This window comes from Myotis yumanensis, unplaced genomic scaffold, assembly GCF_028538775.1.
Source record: "Myotis yumanensis isolate MYYU_CA2020_CCGP unplaced genomic scaffold, mMyoYum1.0.hap1 SCAF_16, whole genome shotgun sequence".
NCBI lineage: Eukaryota > Metazoa > Chordata > Mammalia > Chiroptera > Vespertilionidae > Myotis > Myotis yumanensis.
This window is the reverse complement of record NW_027223767.1, coordinates 43,710,309-43,731,262: the sequence shown is the minus strand read 5'-3', so window position 1 is coordinate 43,731,262 and position 20,954 is coordinate 43,710,309. Positions and strand designations below refer to the sequence as shown.

General features: G+C 55.4%; 1 protein-coding gene across 1 annotated transcript; it reads left to right on the top strand.

The window, feature by feature from the left end:
- Window positions 1–7,262: 7,262 nt before the first annotated feature.
- Window positions 7,263–19,201, top strand: TBX21 (T-box transcription factor 21). The gene is made up of 6 exons (XM_070393607.1): window positions 7,263–7,753; window positions 16,094–16,248; window positions 16,614–16,735; window positions 17,236–17,394; window positions 17,551–17,612; window positions 17,850–19,201. The coding sequence occupies exons 1-6, from the start codon at window positions 7,263–7,265 to the stop codon at window positions 18,466–18,468; spliced, it is 1,608 nt and encodes a 535-aa protein (XP_070249708.1). The 3' UTR covers window positions 18,469–19,201.
- Window positions 19,202–20,954: the final 1,753 nt, after the last annotated feature.

Sequence of the window (20,954 nt, the reverse complement as noted above, 5' to 3'; positions counted from 1 at the left end):
GGATTGTCACCCCCTTCACACACACACACACACACACACACACACACCAAAGCCCCAGCCCCTGGGCCCGTCAGCTCCACCACGTGTCAAAACTGCCCCTGTCACTTTGCGTTGGTTTCTCAGTCCAGCAGCCCCTCCCCCAGGGCCTGAGAGCCATGGCTAATTATCCAGCTGCTGACCCCCCCTTCCCCTACCCTGTACTTCCACCCCTACCCCCAACAGAGGGGGCCCCAGGACCACTGGGAGGAGAATCTGGGGCCTCCCCGTCCTCCTGCTGCATGGCAGGAAGTCCTTCTTACGATCTAACTTCCATTCCTGCCTCGGTCCTGCCTCCAGCTGAATCCCAGACACAGAGGACGTTGGTACTGGAGGGCACTGAGGGATACTCCTCAGGGGCAGTCTCTTGCGCTGGGTCTTGGGAAGTCTTCTGCCCCACCCCCCACCTGCTCTCTCACAGAATTCTGGAGGACGGTGTCTGCTGACTGTCTCATTCTACAGAGCAGAAAACGAAGGCACAGAGAGGGAAAGCGCCCAGCCAGGATCATCAGGGGCGAGTGGTGGGGGTAGGATCAGAACCCAGAGCTTCCCCAAGCAGTCTTCCCACTTGCTTCTGGGTCCTTCCCATTTGACATGTTTCTGTTGCTGTGCAGCTCTGCCCGGGTACCCCTGGCCAGGCGTGTTCCCTGCCATGCCCCTCTCCCCCGTGCCCACTGGCCTGGCAAAGCTTCATCTGGGCATTTCAGGGCTGGCCAGCTTGCTTCAGGCACCATTTAAGGATGGGATTTGTCCTTTCAACGCTTCCCCCGACTACTGCCTGTGTCCCCTTTCACCCTCCTCTTTCATCCATCCCTGGTCCAGTCCATGAGCCTGTCCCTATCTTGTCCCCACCCTACACTGTTACCCAGATGGGCGAGCCAAAGGGCCTCAGGCCAGAGGCAGACAGGCCCGGGGCAGGTTCAGAGATGGAAGCCCAGTCCCAGACAGACAGACAGACAGACGTGCAGCGGGCACACTGAGACCTGGATAGACCTGAAGACACTGATAGAGAGAGAGAGACATGGAGATAGAGACATAAGCAGACTCAGAGCCCCAGAGAAAGCAGACGGACAGTCACAGAGTGGTAGTTACAGAACCTACACTGAGAACAAGCAGGGGGTGTTACCCCAGAGACAGCGGTCCTGTGAAGAAGGTGCACTGTGCACAGGCAGGAGCACAGGGACCCTGAGAGCCGCAGCAGCAGACAGACACCGCAGAGAAACAGAGACTCCGAAGTCCCGGGAGCCTAATAGAGCGGCGGGGCACACAGGGATACGTGCGCTCACAGGAAGCAGGGAGAGGGGGCCGGGCAGGGGCTCTTTTGCTGTCCGGTGGCCAAAGGCCATGTGGAGTGGCCTCAGATGGGATGCCTGGCCGGGCAGAGCCTAACGGGCCAGGGGGCTGTGCAGCTCCAAGAACAGAGGATGGGAAACACAGAGGAGTCTGGCTGTGAAGGGGTTAACCCCTGGGCCTGTATCCCACTCAACTCTTTTTATTCTCTACTCCCCCCCAACCCCCCCAGCTCCCTTTACCCAAAGCCCTGGGTATTCCCCCTACCCCCACTCCTGGTAACCAGACCCTGCTTCCTGCCTGAGATTAAGGGCCTGTCTACTGAGATTCCCCAGGAAGGGGGTGGGGGGACACAGCCTCTCCCCAGGGCCTCCCTGGAGCTCAGCTTGCCTGTCCCTAACCTGGCATGCCCCATCAACACAGAGGTGCTCCAGTGCCTGACACTTTAGCCTTGCTTCAGGCGGGCGAGGAACCCTAGCCTGGGAGCACAGTGGGGTGGGGTGCTGCGAGGGTGTGGGTGTGTGTGGATCTTGTGTGAAGAGCTGGGGCCTGGGTTTGAGCGGTTAGAGACCAGAGAGAAGAGATGATCCGAGACAGGGAAATAGGATGCCCACCGAGGGGGGGCGGGCTGCCATGCAGAAGGACCCAGGCGTGGCCTGGAGCCAAAGGGTAAGGACTGCCCGGCCTTGAGGAATGTGTGGGGTGGGGAAGGGTGAGCCAGCCTGGATGGGAGAACCCAGAGCCCTTGACCTTGAGAGGAGCCCACACTGACCACCTGGTGCTGGGTGTTGGGGACTCGGAACTCCTGCAGCTGTCATGGGGGGAGGGGCTCTACAGGTGCCGGTCGGTCACTCCACTTGCGCCCTCGCTGGCTGTTAATCCAACGGTTCCGGCCATGCTCTCTGAAGGCCTGGCAGTCTGGACCCAGAAGGGGAGGGAGTTCAGGGCGGGTGGGGGTGAGCCAGGCAGGTGTCCAAGGCACTCAGGGAGGCTGGATGCGCGACAAGAGGAGGAGGTGCAGATCACGAGGATTTGTCTAGCGTAACTCCGTGTAGGGTGGGTGTGTGCACTTGGGTGATGTACGTGCAAAGACTGGTGTGTTCTGAGTCCACACTTAAGGGGCGACTAGACTGAGGGGCTTCAGGATTCCAGCCCCTGAGGTCACCTTGCTAAGGAGCTCATGGGGGGAAGGGGCTAAGCCTAATTCATCTCTGTGACCCTAGATGCCCTGGGTCTGGCCCATCCCAGCCCTCAATACACGAGTCTTCAGGAATGGTGGTGCATGGGCCTCGGGGGGCGGGGGGCGGGGAGGTCATATGGAGGCTCCCTTTTGGCCCAAGGCCCTTAGTGGAGGCTGGAGGCTGGATTTGAAGGACACTTTATGGGGACCCATGGATGCCACGGGGAGGAACAGGAAGAAGCAGGCAGCTTGGCGGAGAGGAGCAGTTCAGCATGGCCTGTGGCTCTGCTCTGCTTCGGCCTTGCGACAGAACCCCTCCGCCTTGACACTACCTCCCCCCTCGCTGAGACCCAGTTCGTCCCAGCAGAAGGTCTATGAGCTCCATTTGCCAGCGAAGTTAAGATACTTAACAGGCCACACAGCCAGGGAGGGTTGGGATTGGGGTTGCAAGCCAGCCATCCTGTTTCCCTCGGGGACCCACAGGTGTCTCTGCTTCTGTAGACCCCCCTCTCACTGGCTCCACTCCCTCTTCTGCTTTCCCCTCCTGCTTGGCCTGAGACTTTCCCACTGAGTCACATTCTGGGTTTCTGACTTTGTGGTCCCTGTCCCTCTCCATCTCTAGATTTCTCTTTCAGAAATGCAGCCCAGGCCTCTCATGTGCTCTCTCTTTCTTTTTCCTGCCTCCTCCCCAACACGCTGCCCCCATCTCTCTCACTCATCTACCCTCTTACAGCCTCTCCGGCTGTGCCCAGCGGGGTGGAGGCCAAAATCCTGGGTGCTGGTGCCCCTGTGCTCTGAGTCTCCACGAACAGCCACCCCCTCCCCCCTCCCCCATGTACTTGCTGCTCAGCCTTCCCCACACCTTGCGGTATCAGCCCTTTCAAGAGCCTTCTAGGTCCCAGGGGAGCTACGCACTCCACACATTTTAAGGAGAGAAGCCGGGTGGCCGTTAGATTCCGGGGTGAGGAGTCTGTGGTCTGGTCCTCAGACACTAAGCCTTCCCCCATGGAGGCGCGCACAGCAGCAAGGTCAGGCCACATTGCCTTTATGATGGGACGTGACTTGGAGATGGGAGAGCTAAGTGGGAGGGGGCCTGAGAGTGGGACGCGTGGACTCCCTCAAGTTCTTCTTTTTTAAAAATCCTCACGCAAGTGAGGATATTTTTTCCATTGATTTTTAGAGAGAGTGGAAGGGAAGGGGACAAGAGAGAGAGAGAGAGAGAGAGAGAGAGAGAGAGAGAAACATCGAGGTGAGAGAGACACATTGATTGGTTGCCTCCTGCTCATGCCCCAACTGGGGCCAGGGATTGAACCTACAACTAAGGTATGTGCTCTTGACTGGGAATCGAACCTCAGACCCTTTGTTCCATGGGCTGACACTCTAACCACTGAGCAAACTGGCCAGGGCTGGAGTTCTCCTTAAAGGTACAGACTCTGGGGACCGGCCACAGGCCTGGGAATCAGCCTCTCTAGAAGCAGGTCTCAGGAATCCACATGTAACAGCTTCCTGGCAGTGTGCAGCCCACAGGTGTGACCGTCAGCATGACATCAGAGGAGCCGCCTCATTTCGGGTCTTGGTGGAAACCGGCTTGAAAAGCAGCCTTGGATACACAGAGAGGACAACAGGGTGAAGAACACCGGTATCCGGGCTGGTGGTCAGGGGCAATTTTCTGTTTTCCAAACCTTTTCTGGGACCATATGACTTTCCCTTTATTCTTACTGTTCTTCCTCGGAATGGAAAAGCACGTATTCTCTAGGGTAGAGCTGGATCCGGAGACCGGGTTCTTGCCTGGCTCTGCCCAGAATGCAGTGTGTGCGTTTGGTAAATCAGCTTCCCATACTTACTACCTACCTGTCTCATAACTGTGACCTTCCAACTGGACACACATCTGTGCATCTCTGGTCCCTCGCCCCACCCGGGCCAGCCTTCTGGATGCTCAGTGGGTTGATGGGATGAGAGGGGGGGCTGGGAGGGGCAGTGATAGGGAAGTAAGGGGATCCCAGGGGGCCTCCTCTCCTGCTCCTCCTTCCCACCGCTCCAGCCCTGGGGCCTGGGAAGAGGTGAGGTGGCAAGAGGAGGAGGAAGTGTCTTCTTCTCACCCGAGCTGGCAGAGGGGCGGGACTGGCAGCGGTGACACCGGGGCCACTCAGCCCCCGCTTTTCACAAGCACTTTCTTTTTTGGGTGGAAGACATTGGAGGGAGGGGGGTGAGCCATCTGTGGTTGATGAGCCAGGTTGTAAGACCCTCTGACAGTCCATCAGGTTATAGGAATACTGCCCCCAGCCACCCTCTCCCTCCGGGGACCTGTCCCCGGGTCCACCCGATTCTGAGACGCCTCATCCCTCCTGTTCAGAGGCAGGGGGAGGGGTCATTTGACCTGAAGATTAGTGTGGGAAAGAGGAGGGGGAGAGCAAGGGAGGACCACACTCCCTTTGGCCTTCCACAGCCCAGCACTTAGCAAAGTTCCCCCCAAAGAGGTGTCGGCGTTCAACAGCCTTATGTCTCCTGGGGACAGTCATTCAGGGATGTCTTACTGGAATCTCACATGTTTCCCATGTAGCCAAGGATCCCATGGTCACCCTCTCTTTCGAGCAATGCTGCCCCACTTGGAATAGCAGGCAGAAACTTCCGCCTCCCTTAAAGCATGAGGAAATGATGGGTAAAAGGGTGGGAGGGGGCCTTTCCCCGGTTCTGGTGCCGCCGAGTATCTGGCCTCCTCCCTCAGGGGATGTGCTGATTCTCTCTCCCCCCACTCTCCCTGGGTCATGCCCGCCCCCTGGGGTCCCCAGCTTTGCCTTCACCTGCCAACCCGCCTCTTGGTTCAGCTCTAGTTGGGAGCAGAGAGTCCCCATGGACGCCTAAGGGTGAAGTCCTGTTGGGCTGGGACAGAGGCGTGGAGATGGGGCCAGCCCCCAGGGGAGAACTGAAGAGGGCTGGGGAGGCAGGGGAGAGGAAAGGCTCGCCTTTACCAGATGAAAGTATTTTTCAAAACACTCTTTTCACATGTAAATCTTTATCTACATATTGACATGCAAAAAATTCCATGACACCTTGTGGAGTGAAAGAGAAAAACACGTTACAAAGCAGAACGTGTGGTGTTTGTATAAAATTACCTATTGGTGTGTGTGTGCACATCCACGCGTGTGCACGCGCGCGCGCGCGCACACACACACACACACACACAAGACAGGCTGGGTGCAGGGAGTAATGCCTGGAAGGGTGGTCACGGAAAAGTGAATCCTAAATTGGAAGGATTTCTACAGTCCTGATTTTACTTTTACTGCCTAAGTTTTCTAGATGAGTATGTTTTATCGTTATATACAGGAAAACTCCCAGCGATGCTATTTTCAATTGGGGGAAAAGGAGCGTTTTCATCATAAAAGGAATATTACTACATGAGTCAGCAGAAAAGGAAAACTAGAGACAGGAAAGCCGTGGTCCTCGCACCTGACAGCCCTTCAGAACATGGGGCAGGTTTCCTTCCTGTCAGCGGCTTCCGAATCTGTTCGGAGAGCTTTCCCAGCGAGGCGTAATGAGAGATTGGAAGGTGCTGCAGGGGTACCCCTGCTCAGGTAAGGCTCACAGCCCCTCTGAAAAGCAGACCCATTCCCATCACTGAGGCACCGAGGCTGACTGTCAGGCAAGGGAAATGACTTGCCCGGGTCACACACACCTGAGTGACAGGCACGGAGCCAGTCCTGAGACTCGGAGAGTGCCCTGCTAGTGCCCCTGGGGCCAGGCCCAGTGAGGGAGCTTTTGTGGGCCCAGCCTGGCCCAGGGCCTGCAAGCCAGAGGCTGTGGCCAGATGTATTTATTCCCCAAGGAACCAGGTTCCAGGTCCGCCCTAGGCCTAGAGCCGTGGTCGGCAAACTGCGGCTCGTGAGCCACATGCGGCTCTTTGGCCCCTTGAGTGTGGCTCTTCCTAAGCCTTAGGAGTACCCTAATTAAGTTAATAACAATGTAACTACCTATATAGTTTAAGTTTAAAAAATTTGGCTCTCAAAAGACATTTCAATCATTGTGCTGTTGATATTTGGCTCTGTTGACTAACGAGTTTGCCGACCACTGGCCTAGAGGAACAAGATGCATGTGACACAGCCCACCTGGGCCTCTGGGGAGGGGAGTGTGTTAACACTTCATGCAAAGCCACTTGCACAGCAGCCCCTGACAGGCAGTGGGCATCCAGGAATGTCTGTTGGCCGTTCAAGGTGGCGATGGCACTGAGCCTGCGTCCCAGCTGAGCCATCGCCAAAGGCTCCCTGTAGGAGGGGGCCTTCGAGCTGAGCCTTCCAAGGTGGGATGGTTTCCATGAGGGTCCAGAGAAGAGAAACAGGGGCTGATCTCCCAGGAGGCAAAGTCGTTCAGCGCGAACGGGGCTCGCAGGGACTCCCCCTCCACCCCGTGGCCCTTCTAGTCCGAGCCGCCTGGCGTAGAACTTGTCAAGCCTTAGCCACGAGGGGGCGGGGTGAGCGGGGCGGGGCCGAGGCAGCGGGTGGGGGGGCGCGGGGAGCTTCTTCATAAGCCACAGCAAAGGCGCCCGACGCGCCTGACAGCGGCCGCTGGAGAGGGAGCCCGGAGCCGCCGCGCGCCCGCCCCACGCGGGCACAGGACCCAGGCGTCCGAGTCCGCCTTTTGGTGGGGCCCCCGCCCCGGGGCCCCGCCCCGCCCCCGCCCTCCAGCCCCGGACCCTCTGGGCCAGCCCCACGCGGAGGGGGCCGGCCCCCGACGGCCGCGGAAAGGTGCCCGCCCGCCCCATATGGGCATCCTGGAGCCGGGCGGCAGAGCCATGCTGACGGGCACGGAGCCGCTGCCAGCGAGCGAGGAGGGCCGGGCGCCCGGCGCCGACCCGCAGAACCGCTACTTCTACCCGGAGCCGGGCGCGCAGGACGCGGCGGAGCGTCGCGGGGGCGCCGGCCTCGGGGCGCCCTACGCCGGGGGCGCCCTGGTGTCCGCCCCGCCCGGCCGCTTCCTCGGAACCTACGCCTACCCGCCCCGGCCCCAGGCCGCCGGCTTCCCGGGGCCCGGCGAGCCCTTCCCGCCGACGCCGGGCGCCGAGGGCTACGCGCCCGCGGATGGCTACGCGGCCCCGGACCCGCGAGCCGGGCTCTACCCCGCGCCCCGCGAGGACTATGCGCTGCCGGCCGGGCTGGAGGTGTCGGGGAAGCTCAGGGTCGCGCTCAACAACCACCTGTTGTGGTCCAAGTTCAACCAGCACCAGACGGAGATGATCATCACCAAGCAGGGCCGGTGAGTGCGGCGCGCGGCTCGCCGGGTCCCCCCCGCCCCAGCTCAGCTCGGCGCGTGTTTTAATCAATCTCTCTCTCTCTTTCTCTCTCTCTTGTCTCCACGTTGCTAGTGTCTCCCTCACTGTTTTGGTTCAGGGATTAGAGGAGGGAGATGGGAGTGAAAAGTTCTGGGTGTTGTTGGGAGATTACACCAACAGGCAGAACTCTAAAGGGGGATGGAGGAGAGTGGGTGCAATGAGCGTTGCCTTGGTTTGGGGGTTCGCCCAGAACTGAGTTGGGGTCGCAGTAGGCAGAGGGGGTGCAGTGCTGAGGGTCTGACTGGGCAGGACACCTCTTAGCCCTTGCGTGTGGGGAAATGGAAGGGGAGGGCAGAGTCTTGCAATGGGACCGGTGCTGACCCAGTGCTCATCTGGGGAGGGGGGGGGGGGTGCCGGGTGCCACCTCCCCCGGCCCTGCTGCCGCTGTGTTCGCAGGTCAGCTTTGGGAGGGGCGGCGAGACTAGGATTTGGTGACATGGAGACACAGTGGCCAAGTTTCCTTTCCGGTAGTACTTTGAGTTCCTATGTCTGGGGTGTGTGTGTGTGTGTGTGTTGGGGGGTTGGTAAAGAATGTGTGGGGCACAGATCCCTTCCAAACACAGGCCTTTACCGGAGGGCACAAATGCCCATGGGCACAAGCAGGCGAAGCTAACCCATGGGTCAGTCCCGTATTCTGTACCCTTTAAGGTCTGTCCCCTGAGAGCCTGTCCGCATATTCACGGGTCCAGCCCGAGGAACCCATGGCTTAGGGCCCCCTGAGCTCCGTACGTGTCGAGTAGGGCTTGGGGCCGGGTGTGTGGCTTCCGGGGAGAGCCTCTTGCGTGGGGGAAGAAAGAGAAACTCCACTTGTGTGGTATTTGTTTAGTAAGCAGGACGCTGAGCTGCCCTGCCTGTGTCTGACATGTGGGAGTGTGCGCCCACCTTCCCCGGAGGCCGGGCGGGCAGGGGACCAGCAAGGACCTGTTGGTGGAGGGGCTGTGTCGTCAGTGGGCCTGGAAAGTGTTGATACCAAGTGTGGGGCTTGGGGAGGACGAGGGGGGAGGCCACACGGGATCTGGGGGTTGGCATTCAATCTGGATATTGCTGGAACATTCTTCCCTCCTGATTTCTGCGGGGTGGCCTGGGATTGAGGGACATGGCCACCAACCACAGTTGGCTCAAGTGGCTGAGCTGTTCCTCTTTCCCGGGGATGGACCCAGGAATGTTGGCATTGTCTTCAGGGGCATGACCTTCATCTCCTAAGCCTTCTGGTAGTTCCTCTCTGCTCCCCCAAGCCCGGGCTTCTAGTCCCAGGGTGTTTGAATTGAGGGGACCCCGAAGATCTTGTTCAGTCCCCTCCCTGCAGTCAAGGAAATGGGCCCAGAGACGGTGAGAGACTCTTCCGAGGTTACACAGCACACTTGTCACTGGCAGAATTGGCATCAGAACCCAGTTGGTACCTGCCTGGGTTCCTCCCAGGGCCAGGAGTCAAAACAGCACCCACCCTGTCCGAAGGCCTTGATGCATTCAGAGCGCTTTCACTTCCATCATTTCTCTGTGCGCTAGGTAGGTCAAGCAGTGTCCCCATTATACAGCCGAGGGCACTGAGGCACAGGGGTAGTAAACGGTTTACACTCAGTCACACAGAGACCGAACCGGGGCCTCCACCCTGTGTGTGGTCAGGAAGCCTTCCTTCCCTGGGACCTGGGTCTCCCCACAGCCTGCTGTCAGGCGTGAGAGATGAGGTGGAGGGAGCGTCAGCCAGAACTTCAGGGACCTGCTGGGCGCTGGGCCGGCTGTGGTCTGCCCACAGGCTGTTTAGGGAGGTATTTCAGGGGATGTATCTCTGAGTGTGGGTCCCCATCTCTGCCCCTACAGCCTCCTCCTTTCCCTTTATGTTCCTGCTGAATCATTCTCTCTTGACAAGTTTTGTTGTCTCCTTCTTAGATCCATATGCTTACTTTTTTTAATTATGAAAAATTCCAATAGCCCTGGCCGGTGTGCTCAGTGGTTAAAGCATCAGCCCACGAACCAAAGGGTTGTGGGTTTGATTCCTGGTCAAGGGCACGTACCTGGGTTGCAGGCTCAATCCCGGGCCCCAGTCAGGGCTCGTGCGGGGGGCAACTAGTCAATGGGTCTCTCTCACATCGATGTTTCTCTCTCTCTCTTTCCTTCCTTCCTCCCTCCCTCACACTCTCTCTGAAAATCAAAGGATGGGGAAAATACCCTCGTGTGAGGATTAACAAAAAAAATTTTTTTCAGCCGAAACCGGTTTGGCTCAGTGGATAGAGCGTCGGCCTGCGGACTGAAAGGTCCCAGGTTCGATTCCGGTCAAGGGCATGTACCTGGGTTGCGTGCACATCCCCAGTAGGAGATGTGCAGGAGGCAGCTGATCGATGTTTCTCTCTCATCGATGTTTCTGACTCTCTATCTCTCTCCATTCCTCTCTGTAAAAAATCAATAAAATATATTTAAAAAAAAAATTTTTTTTTCAGTACAGTTGACCCTCAAACAATATGAGTTTGAACTGAGCGTTTTAACGTATACACCCTTTAAAAAAAATCAATACTATAAATGCCTTTACTCGTCCTTATGATTTTCTTAGTTACATTTTCTTTTCTCTAGCTTTACTATAAGGATACAGTATATACATATAACAGATAAAATGTGTGTGAATGGACTGTTTCTGTTATCTGTTAGGCTTCAGTTACTAGTCAACAGTAGGCTATTAGTAGTTAAGTTTTGGAGGAGTCAAAAGTCATAAGTGACTTTTCAATTGCACAGGGTTTGGGGCCCCTAACCCCTGTGTTGTCAAAGGTCAATTTGTGTATACAAGAGTGAAGAGAAAAATGTAACGGGCCTCCCTCCATCGATCCATACCCAGCTCCTACAGTTATCAGCGCGAATCCAGTCTTGTTTCTTCTTTATCCTCACTCACTTCACTTCTACCTCTCTGGTCTGCAACTGTATTAGTGATAGTGCAAAGAATTAATAAGTCCTAGACACAATAATATTTCATCCTTAATTATTCCTTTATGTACCTCTAAAAAATGACAAAAAATAAAAACGATACCATTTGCAAGCCTGAAAAGAAATGCCTAAATATCATCAAATTTCCCTGATTGTTTCATAAGCATGTGTGCTTGTGTGTGTGTGTGTGTGTGTGTTGTGTGTGTGTTTTACAATCCTCACACTTTTTAAAATATGTATATTTATACATATACACATATATAATATATAATGTCAAAGAGGAAGGGAGAGAGAGAACCATCAATGATGAGAGAGAATCATTGATTGGCTGCCTCCTGCACGCCCCCCACAGAGGATTGAGCCCGCAACCTGGGCATGTGCCCTGACAGGAATAGTGACCTCTGGGTTCATAGGTTGGCACTCGCCCACTGAGCCACACCGGCAGCGCCAGTCCTCACACTGTGACCCACCCCGAGGGACTCCTTCAGACACTGCGGCTCTCGTTTGGAAGAGCACAGTGGTCCCTCCCCATATCCCTTGATTCCTCCCCTTGGATCAGGCCTCAGGGTCCGCACGGTGGGTGGAAGGGGCAGAGGACACACCACCCCCAATTCAGTCCCCCCAGCCCTGAATCACCCCGTATCTGAGCTTGGGCGCCAGGGATCTGGGGAGTTGGCAGCCATTTTCTTCTCCACTGGCTTCTGAGAAGTGAGCGTTGGGCTCAGAGGACAGCTCCCTTTCTGTCCTTCTGCTTTGGCAGGTTGGCCTGTCCCTCTGTGGGTTCCAGTGACCTGCCAGTCACCGCCACATCACCCACGGCCTTCTTCCTTTTTGAAAAATCCTTCCAGCCCAGGCCCACCCACAGCCCCACAGCCTTTTGCGTGGAGCTGACTCACTTGCTCCCAGATCCTTCCTCTCCCTCCCACCCGAGTCCCACCCCCCAGTGTGGACCACAACACAGTCATAGTCTCCTTCAGGGAGCAGGCGGTGACTCCGGGCCCAGAGACAGATCCAGGCAGCTCAGGTGCGGAGCAGGGAGGGGGAAATGGAGGAGCAACTGATTGACTGACTACCTGGGTGAAACTGAGATCTCCTTTGTGTTCAAGTCTGTGTGTTTGTGGGGACGTGGGGTGTCTGAGGGTGCCCACCTCAGACCTGTGTTGTGTTTCCGTGCGGGACTGTATTTGCGCTGTGAATGTGTTGGCGAGCATTAATAGTTGACGGTCGACATTCTCAGTAGAGGAAGAGAGAGGCTGGTGTCTGTGTGTGTGGGCGTGTGGGTGTTCATTAATTGCTGGCAATCCCCACGTTTCTGGGTGTGATTAGTTGATTATTATAATTAAGATAACTTTGGGAAGGTCTGTTGTTAAGCAGCTCGATTTGCATTTGTGTACATCTGTGAGAAGTTAGGGGTGGATAGAGCCACCGTGGGCCTACACACTCCTCCATCGCTGGCCTCACAGCTATTGGGGTTTTTCCCTTCTCTCCATTCCCAATTCCAAGAACTTTCTAAATCTTTCAAAAGTATTTTTAGCTTTAAGGCCGCTTTCATTTGGGCCGGCTGACTTTATTTCTCCTAGGGCAGGTGAAACCAGCTTTGCTTTCTGTTTGGCTGTTCGCTAATGGCCGTTTGATTTCTACGAAGTGGGTCTGAGGTTGGTGGGAGGAGGGGACCCCGTGATCGGGAGTACATTTTGCATCCTGATGGGCACACAAGGCATGGCTGGAGAACCCCCCTAAAAGTGGTACCAATTTACACCACCCCCACCGGTAGTGTACGCGAGGACCGGTGTCCCACAGGCCCGTCAACATGACATAAATTATTACCAATCTTGAAACATTTTGCCAACATGACTGACAAAAAAGTCTCCTTTCAATTTGTACTTAACGGCAGGGAAGTGGTGCAGGTCAGAGGTGTCTGGGATGGGGGAGGAACACGGTGACGCTGTGCATATTTCAAGGTAGGATGGTCTTTAGGGGAATTTGGGGTCTTGGGCGCTGTCCTCTGAGAGCAGAATGGTCGGTGATCTTTTGGGGGGGTCTCGGTTCGGCACAAGGCCCATCTTTACTCCCCGTTCCTTCCCAGCAAAGTGTTATGTAAATCAGGGGCTATTTTGGGATTCCAGCTGGTGGTGATTCTAGACTTTTAGGGTGAAGTTGAGCCCTCCCTCCCCCTCTCCCCTTCGCCCATCCTCTTCCTGTGTGTCCTCCGTTTCCCTGGACGAGTGATAAGCGAGATGGAGGGACGGAGACCACAGTCTGCGCTTTGCCGTCAGGAGACCTGGCTCTGGCCTCCCACCAAGGAGCCATCACCAAACCTCTTCAAGCCTCGTTTCCTTCAAGTATCAAATTGGAAAGAACATTTTATATCTCAAAGGACTGGTTCAATGAACTGGCTGCTGCATAAGGAGAGACTCAGTGAATATATTCCCTTCTGTCCCCTTGATTCCTACAAGTTGGAGGAACCTGTGACCAACCATATAGGAGATGTGTGAGGCACCTGACCACTGTCGGAGAGTGAGTTGGTGGTAGGAATGGGTTGAGAATATTCTCCCACCCTCTGCTGCTCAAGGCCTCATTCCTAAGCTTCGATTTCTCAAGTCGACTGGCCTACGAGCCCCTGGGACTCTGGACTCTTGCTCAGGGTCCTTCAGCCTGGCCGGAGGGCTTCGACACCTCCAGGCCTGGAAGAAGGTGGGATGGGGTGGGATGGGAGAGAGGGTGAGCTGAGTTTCACATCTTGTGAGCTTCTTTTTTTTTTTTTTTAATATATTTTATTGATTTTTTACAGAGAGGAAGGGAGAGAGATAGAGAGTTAGAAACATAGATGAGAGAGAAACATCCATCAGCTGCCTCCTGCACATCTCCTACTGGGGATGTGCCCGAAACCCAGGTACATGCCCTTGACCGGAATCGAACCTGGGACCTTTCAGTCCGCAGGCCGACGCTCTATAGACCGAGCCAAACCGGTTTCGGCTGTGAGCTTCTTAACAGCTGTCAGAGACAAGATGGGCGGGAGTCATCATTTCCATTTACGGGTGAAGAAACTGAGATTTGGTTTGACAATTAACTTCTCCAAGGTCATAAGTCTCTTGATCTCAGCCCAGGAGAGTCTGAGGAAGACAGGAATGTGAAAATGTTCCCTCCTCCCCAGGTTATTTTTTAAAAAATATATATTTTTATTTATTTCAGAGAGGAAGGGAGAGGGAGAGCGATAGAAACATCAACGATGAAAGAGAATCATTAATCGGCTGCCTTCTGCACACACCCTACTGGGGATCGAGCCTGCAAACCCAGGCATGTTCCCTTGACTGGAATCGAACCCGGGACCCTTCAGTCCACAGGCAAACCAGCGAGCCCCCCCCCCCCCCCCAAGGTTATTAAGGGTGTTTCTGTGGGACCCTCTAGGGACTAGGATCCACCCAATATTGTTCCCTGGGCCCTGAAACTCTCTCCCCCAGGTTTCCTGACTCCTGGACTAGTGCCTTTCTTCCCATCTTACGGAACTTCTTGTAGGAAGAGGGGAGAAGTGTGTGGGAGTGAAACATAATTTTGATGAGGGTAACACTGATACCCTGAAAACGCTGCTCTTCCCGCTTGTGTGAGAAGAGAAAGGGCGAGCCATCGGAGATGATGGCTGCCGCTGGTAGAGGTGGTGGATGTAGTGGAGGACGTAACTGTAGTGATGATGATGGTGGAGTTGAGGGTTGTGGTGACGGTGGAGGGGTTGGTTGTGGTGATGGTGGAGTGGATCCTGTAATGATGGTGCTATGGAAACGAAGGCTGTGGTGCTGGTGGAGGCGATGGGTGTAGGGACAATGGTGATGGGGTGGTGATGGTGAAGGTGGTGGAAATTGTTATGGGACGGGAGTGCTACTTCCTCTGCGTTTATCGCTCTGGCACAATAATGCAGCGTCCCAACGCCAGCTTCCTCCGCTTTCCCTGGGAGCCGGGACTTCACGCATGAGGACGGCGCTTGAGCGAGCCCTCCTCCCGGTGGACGGGAAGCTCCACTCAGGACTGTAGCTGCTTCTCTGAAGGCCCAGGCCTGGGGCAGGCCCTACAACAGACATCAAGGCCCAGAGGGTGGGGCAGGGAGAGCCTGCGGATGGGTGCCTTGGGGCTGGGTGTGTGTCAGCACCGTGAGAGCCACAGAGGAGAGGATGTAGGTCAGATGGAAGCCAGACCAGGGCGTGGGGGGACTGTGGCCTGAGGACTTGGAAGGAACTGCCTGTAGGGGGCTGGCTTGAGGCTTTGGTCCCCCTGGGAAGCAGATGTCTAGTGGTGTGCAGCTAGTGTCTAGCAACTGGCCCCCTGAGAGAAAACCATTTTCAGAAGCCCTGATTCACAGTTTGCTGATTTCCGTGGTATCAGTACTCCTACGGTGGCTGATTTCAAGCTACCCATGTGATATTACTGAACGTGGAGTTGGGAGAGTCATGGAGTAGTGTACATGATCTATTATTAGGTATAATAGACATAAATAACCTCAATAGCAGAGATCTTAAGAAAATGTAGCCAAAGTTTTGGAAAGTGATGATTTTTTTAGTATTTATTACCTCAGTTTATAATGTACAGGGTGGGGCAAAAGTAGGGTTACAGTTGTTCGTATGGAGAATAATCTATACTAATAAAAGGGTAATGTGCTAATTAGACCCGGAGACCTTCCAGATGTCCTTCTGGACAAAGCCATGGTGGCAGGGCCAAGGCAGAGGCGGTTAGGGGTGATCAAGCCAGGAGGAGAGGGCAATTGGGGGTGATCAGGTCGGCGGGGGTGGGGGGGGCAGTTCGGGGCGAGCAGGCCGGCAGGGGGGGCAGTTGCAGGTGAGAAGGCTGGCGGGGGGGGGGCGGGGGCAGTTGGGGGCGAGCAGGCCGGCAGGCAGAGTGGTTAGGGGCGATCAGGCAAGCAGGCAGGCGAGTGGTTAGGAGCCAATGGTCCCAGATTACGAGAGGGACATCTGACTGCAGGTTTAGGCCCTGTGGAATCGGGCCTAAACTGGCAGTCAGACATCCCCCAAGGGGTCCCAGATTGGAGAGGGTGCAGGCCAGGCTGAGGGACAAACCCCCCCCCCCCTGCACAAATTTTGTGCACTGGGCCACTAGAATAATAATAAACCCGGTGTTTCATATAGTCGCAGCTGTAAACCTACATTTGCCCCACCCTGTATTTCATTGTGAGTTTATATAACTTAATGGCTGTTTAACAAACGGCGGGCAAACTTCCTGAATACGTCCAGTTGGCTGTTGCGAGGGGTGGAAGCCGGCCCCAGCACAGCACGGGTGGCCTTTGCACGAGGTGTGGCTATCTGAGGGGTTGGGGGCTGATGGGTATTGGTGGGTCTCTGTCTCCCCAGGCGGATGTTTCCATTCCTGTCATTTACTGTGGCTGGGCTGGAGCCCACCAGTCATTACCGGATGTTCGTGGACGTGGTCTTGGTGGACCAGCACCACTGGCGGTATCAGAGCGGCAAGTGGGTGCAGTGTGGAAAGGCCGAGGGCAGCATGCCAGGTATGCACCTTCCTGGGAGGAGTGGGCACTCCTTTCCTCCAAGACTGGGCGCCCCCTAGTGGATTCAGGAGGAACCCCCCCCCCCCCACAGTCCCTACACCCGACACCTAGGATTTAATTCCCCATCCCACCCCACCCCACCCCACCACCTCCCCTCCCACTTCTCGCCTCCGTTCTGTTTGTCATTTCTTTTCGACTTGACTCTGGCCTATCTCCTGCTCTGTCCTCTGCCCACACCTCCCCTCGCCCTGCCCACCTGATCCTCCCCAGCATCCTTCTTGATGTCCCTTCAGAACAGGCCCAGGCCCACATCACTGTGGGTCCGGCCCTGGAGGCTGCGTGCCTCACAGGTTAACTGTCCACAGGAAACCGCCTGTACGTCCACCCAGATTCCCCCAACACTGGAGCCCACTGGATGCGCCAGGAAGTTTCATTCGGGAAACTCAAGCTCACGAACAACAAAGGGGCCTCCAACAATGCCACTCAGGTGGGACTTCTCCCCAAGGGCCAGCCCCGCCCCCACCCCAGGTCAGAGCCCATTGGGGGAAGGGATGTGGGGGGGTAGCCTGCAGGCTGATACTGTTTTGTAAGAGTCACTTTTCTTCCTCTCTGACTCTGCTTTTTCCCACCACCTTGAGGTGGGAAGAAGCTGAATCTCGGGGCACAAAGGGTGTCACATTCAGGCCAAATTCCAGGCTGCCACCACTCTGGTACCAGGCTGGGCCTGGAGTGGGTACCTGTATCCCAGGGAATGGATGTCCAGAAAAGCCCTGTGTGAGCTAATAGCTTGGCCACAGTGGACAGCTGGGGAGAGGACTTGGGGCACGAGGGTAGAATTGGGGCCTCCAGGAGCTGGGGGCTGGAGTGGGAAGGCCTGGGAGAAGTCACATGGTGTCAGGGCAGGGGATTGGACAGGATGACCTCAGGGTGGGGGGAATCCTTCGAGCTCCCTCCTCCCCGCCCCACGACCTTCCTGCTCTCCCTCAGATGATTGTGCTCCAGTCCCTCCATAAGTACCAGCCCCGGCTGCACATCGTGGAGGTGAACGAAGGAGAGCCCGAGGCGGCCTGCAGTGCCTCCAACACGCATATCTTTACTTTCCAAGAAACCCAGTTCATCGCCGTGACGGCCTACCAGAATGCCGAGGTGAGCGCTGCCCAGGCAGCCGCGTGAGGGCCCGAGCCTGGGAAGGGGAGGACGAGGACGGGGACAGCAGGGACCCCAGTCTCCCTTGGGAGGGATTTTGGAAGTTGCCTAGCCCCACACTCAGGACTCTGGACGCTCAACTTGCCCTCTTTCTAGATTACTCAGCTGAAAATTGATAACAACCCCTTTGCCAAAGGATTCCGGGAGAACTTTGAGTCGTAAGTGCCACTGGTTTCAGCTCACCTTTGCAGAGCCCCCCTGAGACCGGGACCCCACCACATGCTCCGCACATGTTCCTCTCTGCCCCTGAGGCTGGGAGAGGCTGGGGTGGGTGCTGGAGGGCGGGTGGGCCAGGGAAGAAGGACCAGGGAGGCATGTGCAATAGGCAGGCTCACAGGTGACCGGTACCGCTCCTGACCCCTGTCTTCTTGGCTCTCATTTTTTTTTTTTTTTAGCATGTATGCATCTGTGGACACCAGTGTCCCCTCCCCGCCTGGACCCAACTGTCAATTGCTCGGGGGAGACCACTACTCTTCGCTTCTTCCCAACCAGTACCCCGTTCCCAGCCGTTTCTACCCCGACCTTCCTGGCCAGGCCAAGGATGTGGTTCCCCAGCCTTACTGGTTGGGGGCCCCCCGGGACCACAGCTACGAGGCCGAGTTTCGAGCCGTCAGCATGAAGCCGGCCTTCCTGCCCTCGGCCCCTGGGCCCACCATGTCCTACTACAGAGGCCAGGAGGTCCTGGCACCCGGAGCTGGCTGGCCTGTGGCCCCCCAGTACCCTCCCAAGATGGGCCCGGCCGGCTGGTTCCGCCCCATGCGGACTCTGCCCATGGACCCGGGCCCTGGTGCTTCCGAGGGGCGGGCGCTGGAGGACCAGGGCTCCACCTCGCTGTGGACGGACATCGCCCTCGTCCGGCCAGAGTCCGGGGATTCGGGACTGGGCGAAGGAGACTCTAAGAGGAGACGTGTGTCCCCCTATCCATCCAGTGGCGACAGCTCCTCCCCTGCTGGGGCCCCTTCTCCTTTTGATAAGGAAACCGAAGGCCAGTTTTATAACTATTTTCCCAATTGAGCAGATGACTCGGTTGGAGGACACCAACTAACGGAGACAATAGACTCAGGACTGAGCGGTCCCCAGCTCCCTCTGTTCCTTCTTTTGTAGTCGGTGGGGAAAGAGAGGGGGCAAAAGAATTCTGGGGTTCACCGGCTGCTCCTTGGCCCATGGTGAAACCTGGAAGGAGTGTTCCTTCCCCTTCCTGTGCCCTAACTACAGTCATTTACCTGGTGCTGCTTCTGGCTGCGGGCTCCCAGCTGGAGAACAGAAAACAGAACAAGAAGGTCTTGGACACGAAGGAGCGTTCTCTCTTCAGGGGGGCGGGAGGGGGGTGCCGGCAGGGAAGTGAAGGTCCAGTTCTCTTCTCTGTAGAAGAACTTTCAGCATTTTTGTGTGTGTGTGTGTGTGTGTGTGTGTGTTACTCTCTGATCGGAAAATAAAGGCACATGGATGCCGTAACGGCCAGCCGGCCAGGTCAGGGAGAGGACGCAGGTGACTTTGGGCCGCTGGCCTGGGCCCCACCCACTCAGCGACAGCGCGTCCCGAGGGGGGACTGGGCATGGGGGGCACGGTGCCTGTCGAGAGAAGCAAGATCGGTCATGTGTGTGTGTGTGCGCGCGCGCACGTGCGCTTTTTTCTTTTCTATTTTTTTGTTTTTGGAACGAGGCGGCTATTTATTGTACAGAGAGTGGTGTCTGGATAGATTTCTTTTGTCTTCATCACTTTCTGAAAATAAACATGAAACTGTCAAGTGTGTCCTGCTCTGGCGCCCGGTCGGGGGACATGGGGCTGCACTGGGGATCGCACCAAAGTTGTCCTGTGGGCTCTGAAACAGAACCCGAGCTTCCGAAGAACCTGCACCCCCCCCCCAGAAACCCAAAGTGGCTTCATTCAGGGGGTAAACTGAGTTAAAGCAAGAACACAGGTCCTGCGGTCAGTGCTCTGATTGATGGTGGTGCCACCTTGAAAGGTGTCTTGGGACAAAGAACCATCCCTCTGCCTGTGTGTGCACCCTGATCTGTGGGGGAGGGGTGTGAGGGCAAGGCCAGAGGACAGGACTGGGGTGGGGGTGGGGTTGGGGGCTCGGAGGGGAAGGATGGCCTTGATTTCTCCTTGCGTTGGTAGCGACTTGGGTTCTCCATCTTAGTGTCTGTCACAGTTTTCAAGGGTTAAAGGAGTAAATGTAAATTGGACCACATGAAATTGCTGTGTTAGTAGGGCAAGAATAGCCAAATATTGGCAATTTCATATGATTCAACCCAGTACATGCCAAGGGTTTAGAACGGCGCCTGATCAGAGGTAAGTGTGTGAATTGTTGTTGTTGTCACTGGTATCTTGCTCTAGCTGCTTCTCTCTTTATTCACAGATGAGATGTGTTGGATACGTGCTTCTTTTAAAGAATTTAAGCAATGCAGAAAAGCATTAAGACAGCAACAAATTATCCCGCATCTAACCGCCCACCAATAGTTATCATTAACATTAGATGGTTAGATAGAAAGACAGAAATACTTTTATAAAATTGGAATCATACTGAAAACGCTTTTTCCGAAGCAACACTCAATACCACTGAATTTTAGTTCACAATGTATAACAACAGCGACAACAAAAAACAAACCCAAACCTGCCAAACCATCAAAACCCCCCAAACTCTCAGACGAATGAAGGGAATTGCTGAACTCAAGATCTATTTTTCTTCACGGTAAGAAACATTCCCTGAAAGAGCCCTCTCAGATGAAGAAAGTCGCTTGTGGGAGACATTAAGAAGTTGAAGTTACTGTGTGTGCCCCAGCCCAATTTAGAGCGTCCTCGTTCTAATGGGGGAACAGCCTTATGGGCTTTGAGGTGCTATTGCGATTCTGTTTGGAGCCTGGGAATCTTCGTGTCTGTCACAGTTCACGTGTCTTCTGGTACTGGTCTCTACCCAGAGACCATGTTCATCACCACCCGGTCAAAAGAAGGAAGAGGCCCTGACCGGTTTGGCTCAGTGGATAGAGTGTTGGCCTGCGGACTGAGGGGTCCCAGGTTTGATTCTGGTCAAGGGCATGTACCTTGGTTGCAGGCACATCCCCAGTAGGGGGTTGCAGGAGGCAACTGATCGATGTTTCTTTCTCATCAATGTTTATAACTCTCTATACCTCTCCCTTCCTCTCTGTAAAAAATCAATAAAATATATTTTTTTTAAAAAAGAAGGAAGAGATAAGGAGACATATTTGGTTCCATCCTCTTGGATTTGAGAGCTGAGAATTTTGTAAACGGTGTCAGGAGTTTTGCCATGTGGTGCTCTGTGCGGGCAGATCTTCCTCCCCCTGCCCCCTCCTCTTCGGCTGTCACTCTCTCAAGTTAGCGGTATTAAGTTGGGCTTATTTCCCCTCTTGGGGAGCTGTTGTTAGTAATCACAGTACTCTTCTCCCCCATTGTTTTTAAATGGGTTTTGTTCACCTTATTATATAATGAGGCGGAGGGAGTATGATTAAGTCTTACTCCATCATTTTGTCCCAGAAGCC

Excerpts from the sequence above, each read along its gene's own strand:
- TBX21 (XM_070393607.1), top strand. The coding sequence starts at position 7,263 with ATGGGCATCCTGGAGCCGGGCGGCAGAGCCATGCTGACGGGCACGGAG. Across the intron at positions 16,736-17,235 it reads CCTCCAACAATGCCACTCAG|ATGATTGTGCTCCAGTCCCT; the intron begins GTGGGACTTCTC and ends GCTCTCCCTCAG. Across the intron at positions 17,395-17,550 it reads CGGCCTACCAGAATGCCGAG|ATTACTCAGCTGAAAATTGA; the intron begins GTGAGCGCTGCC and ends CCCTCTTTCTAG.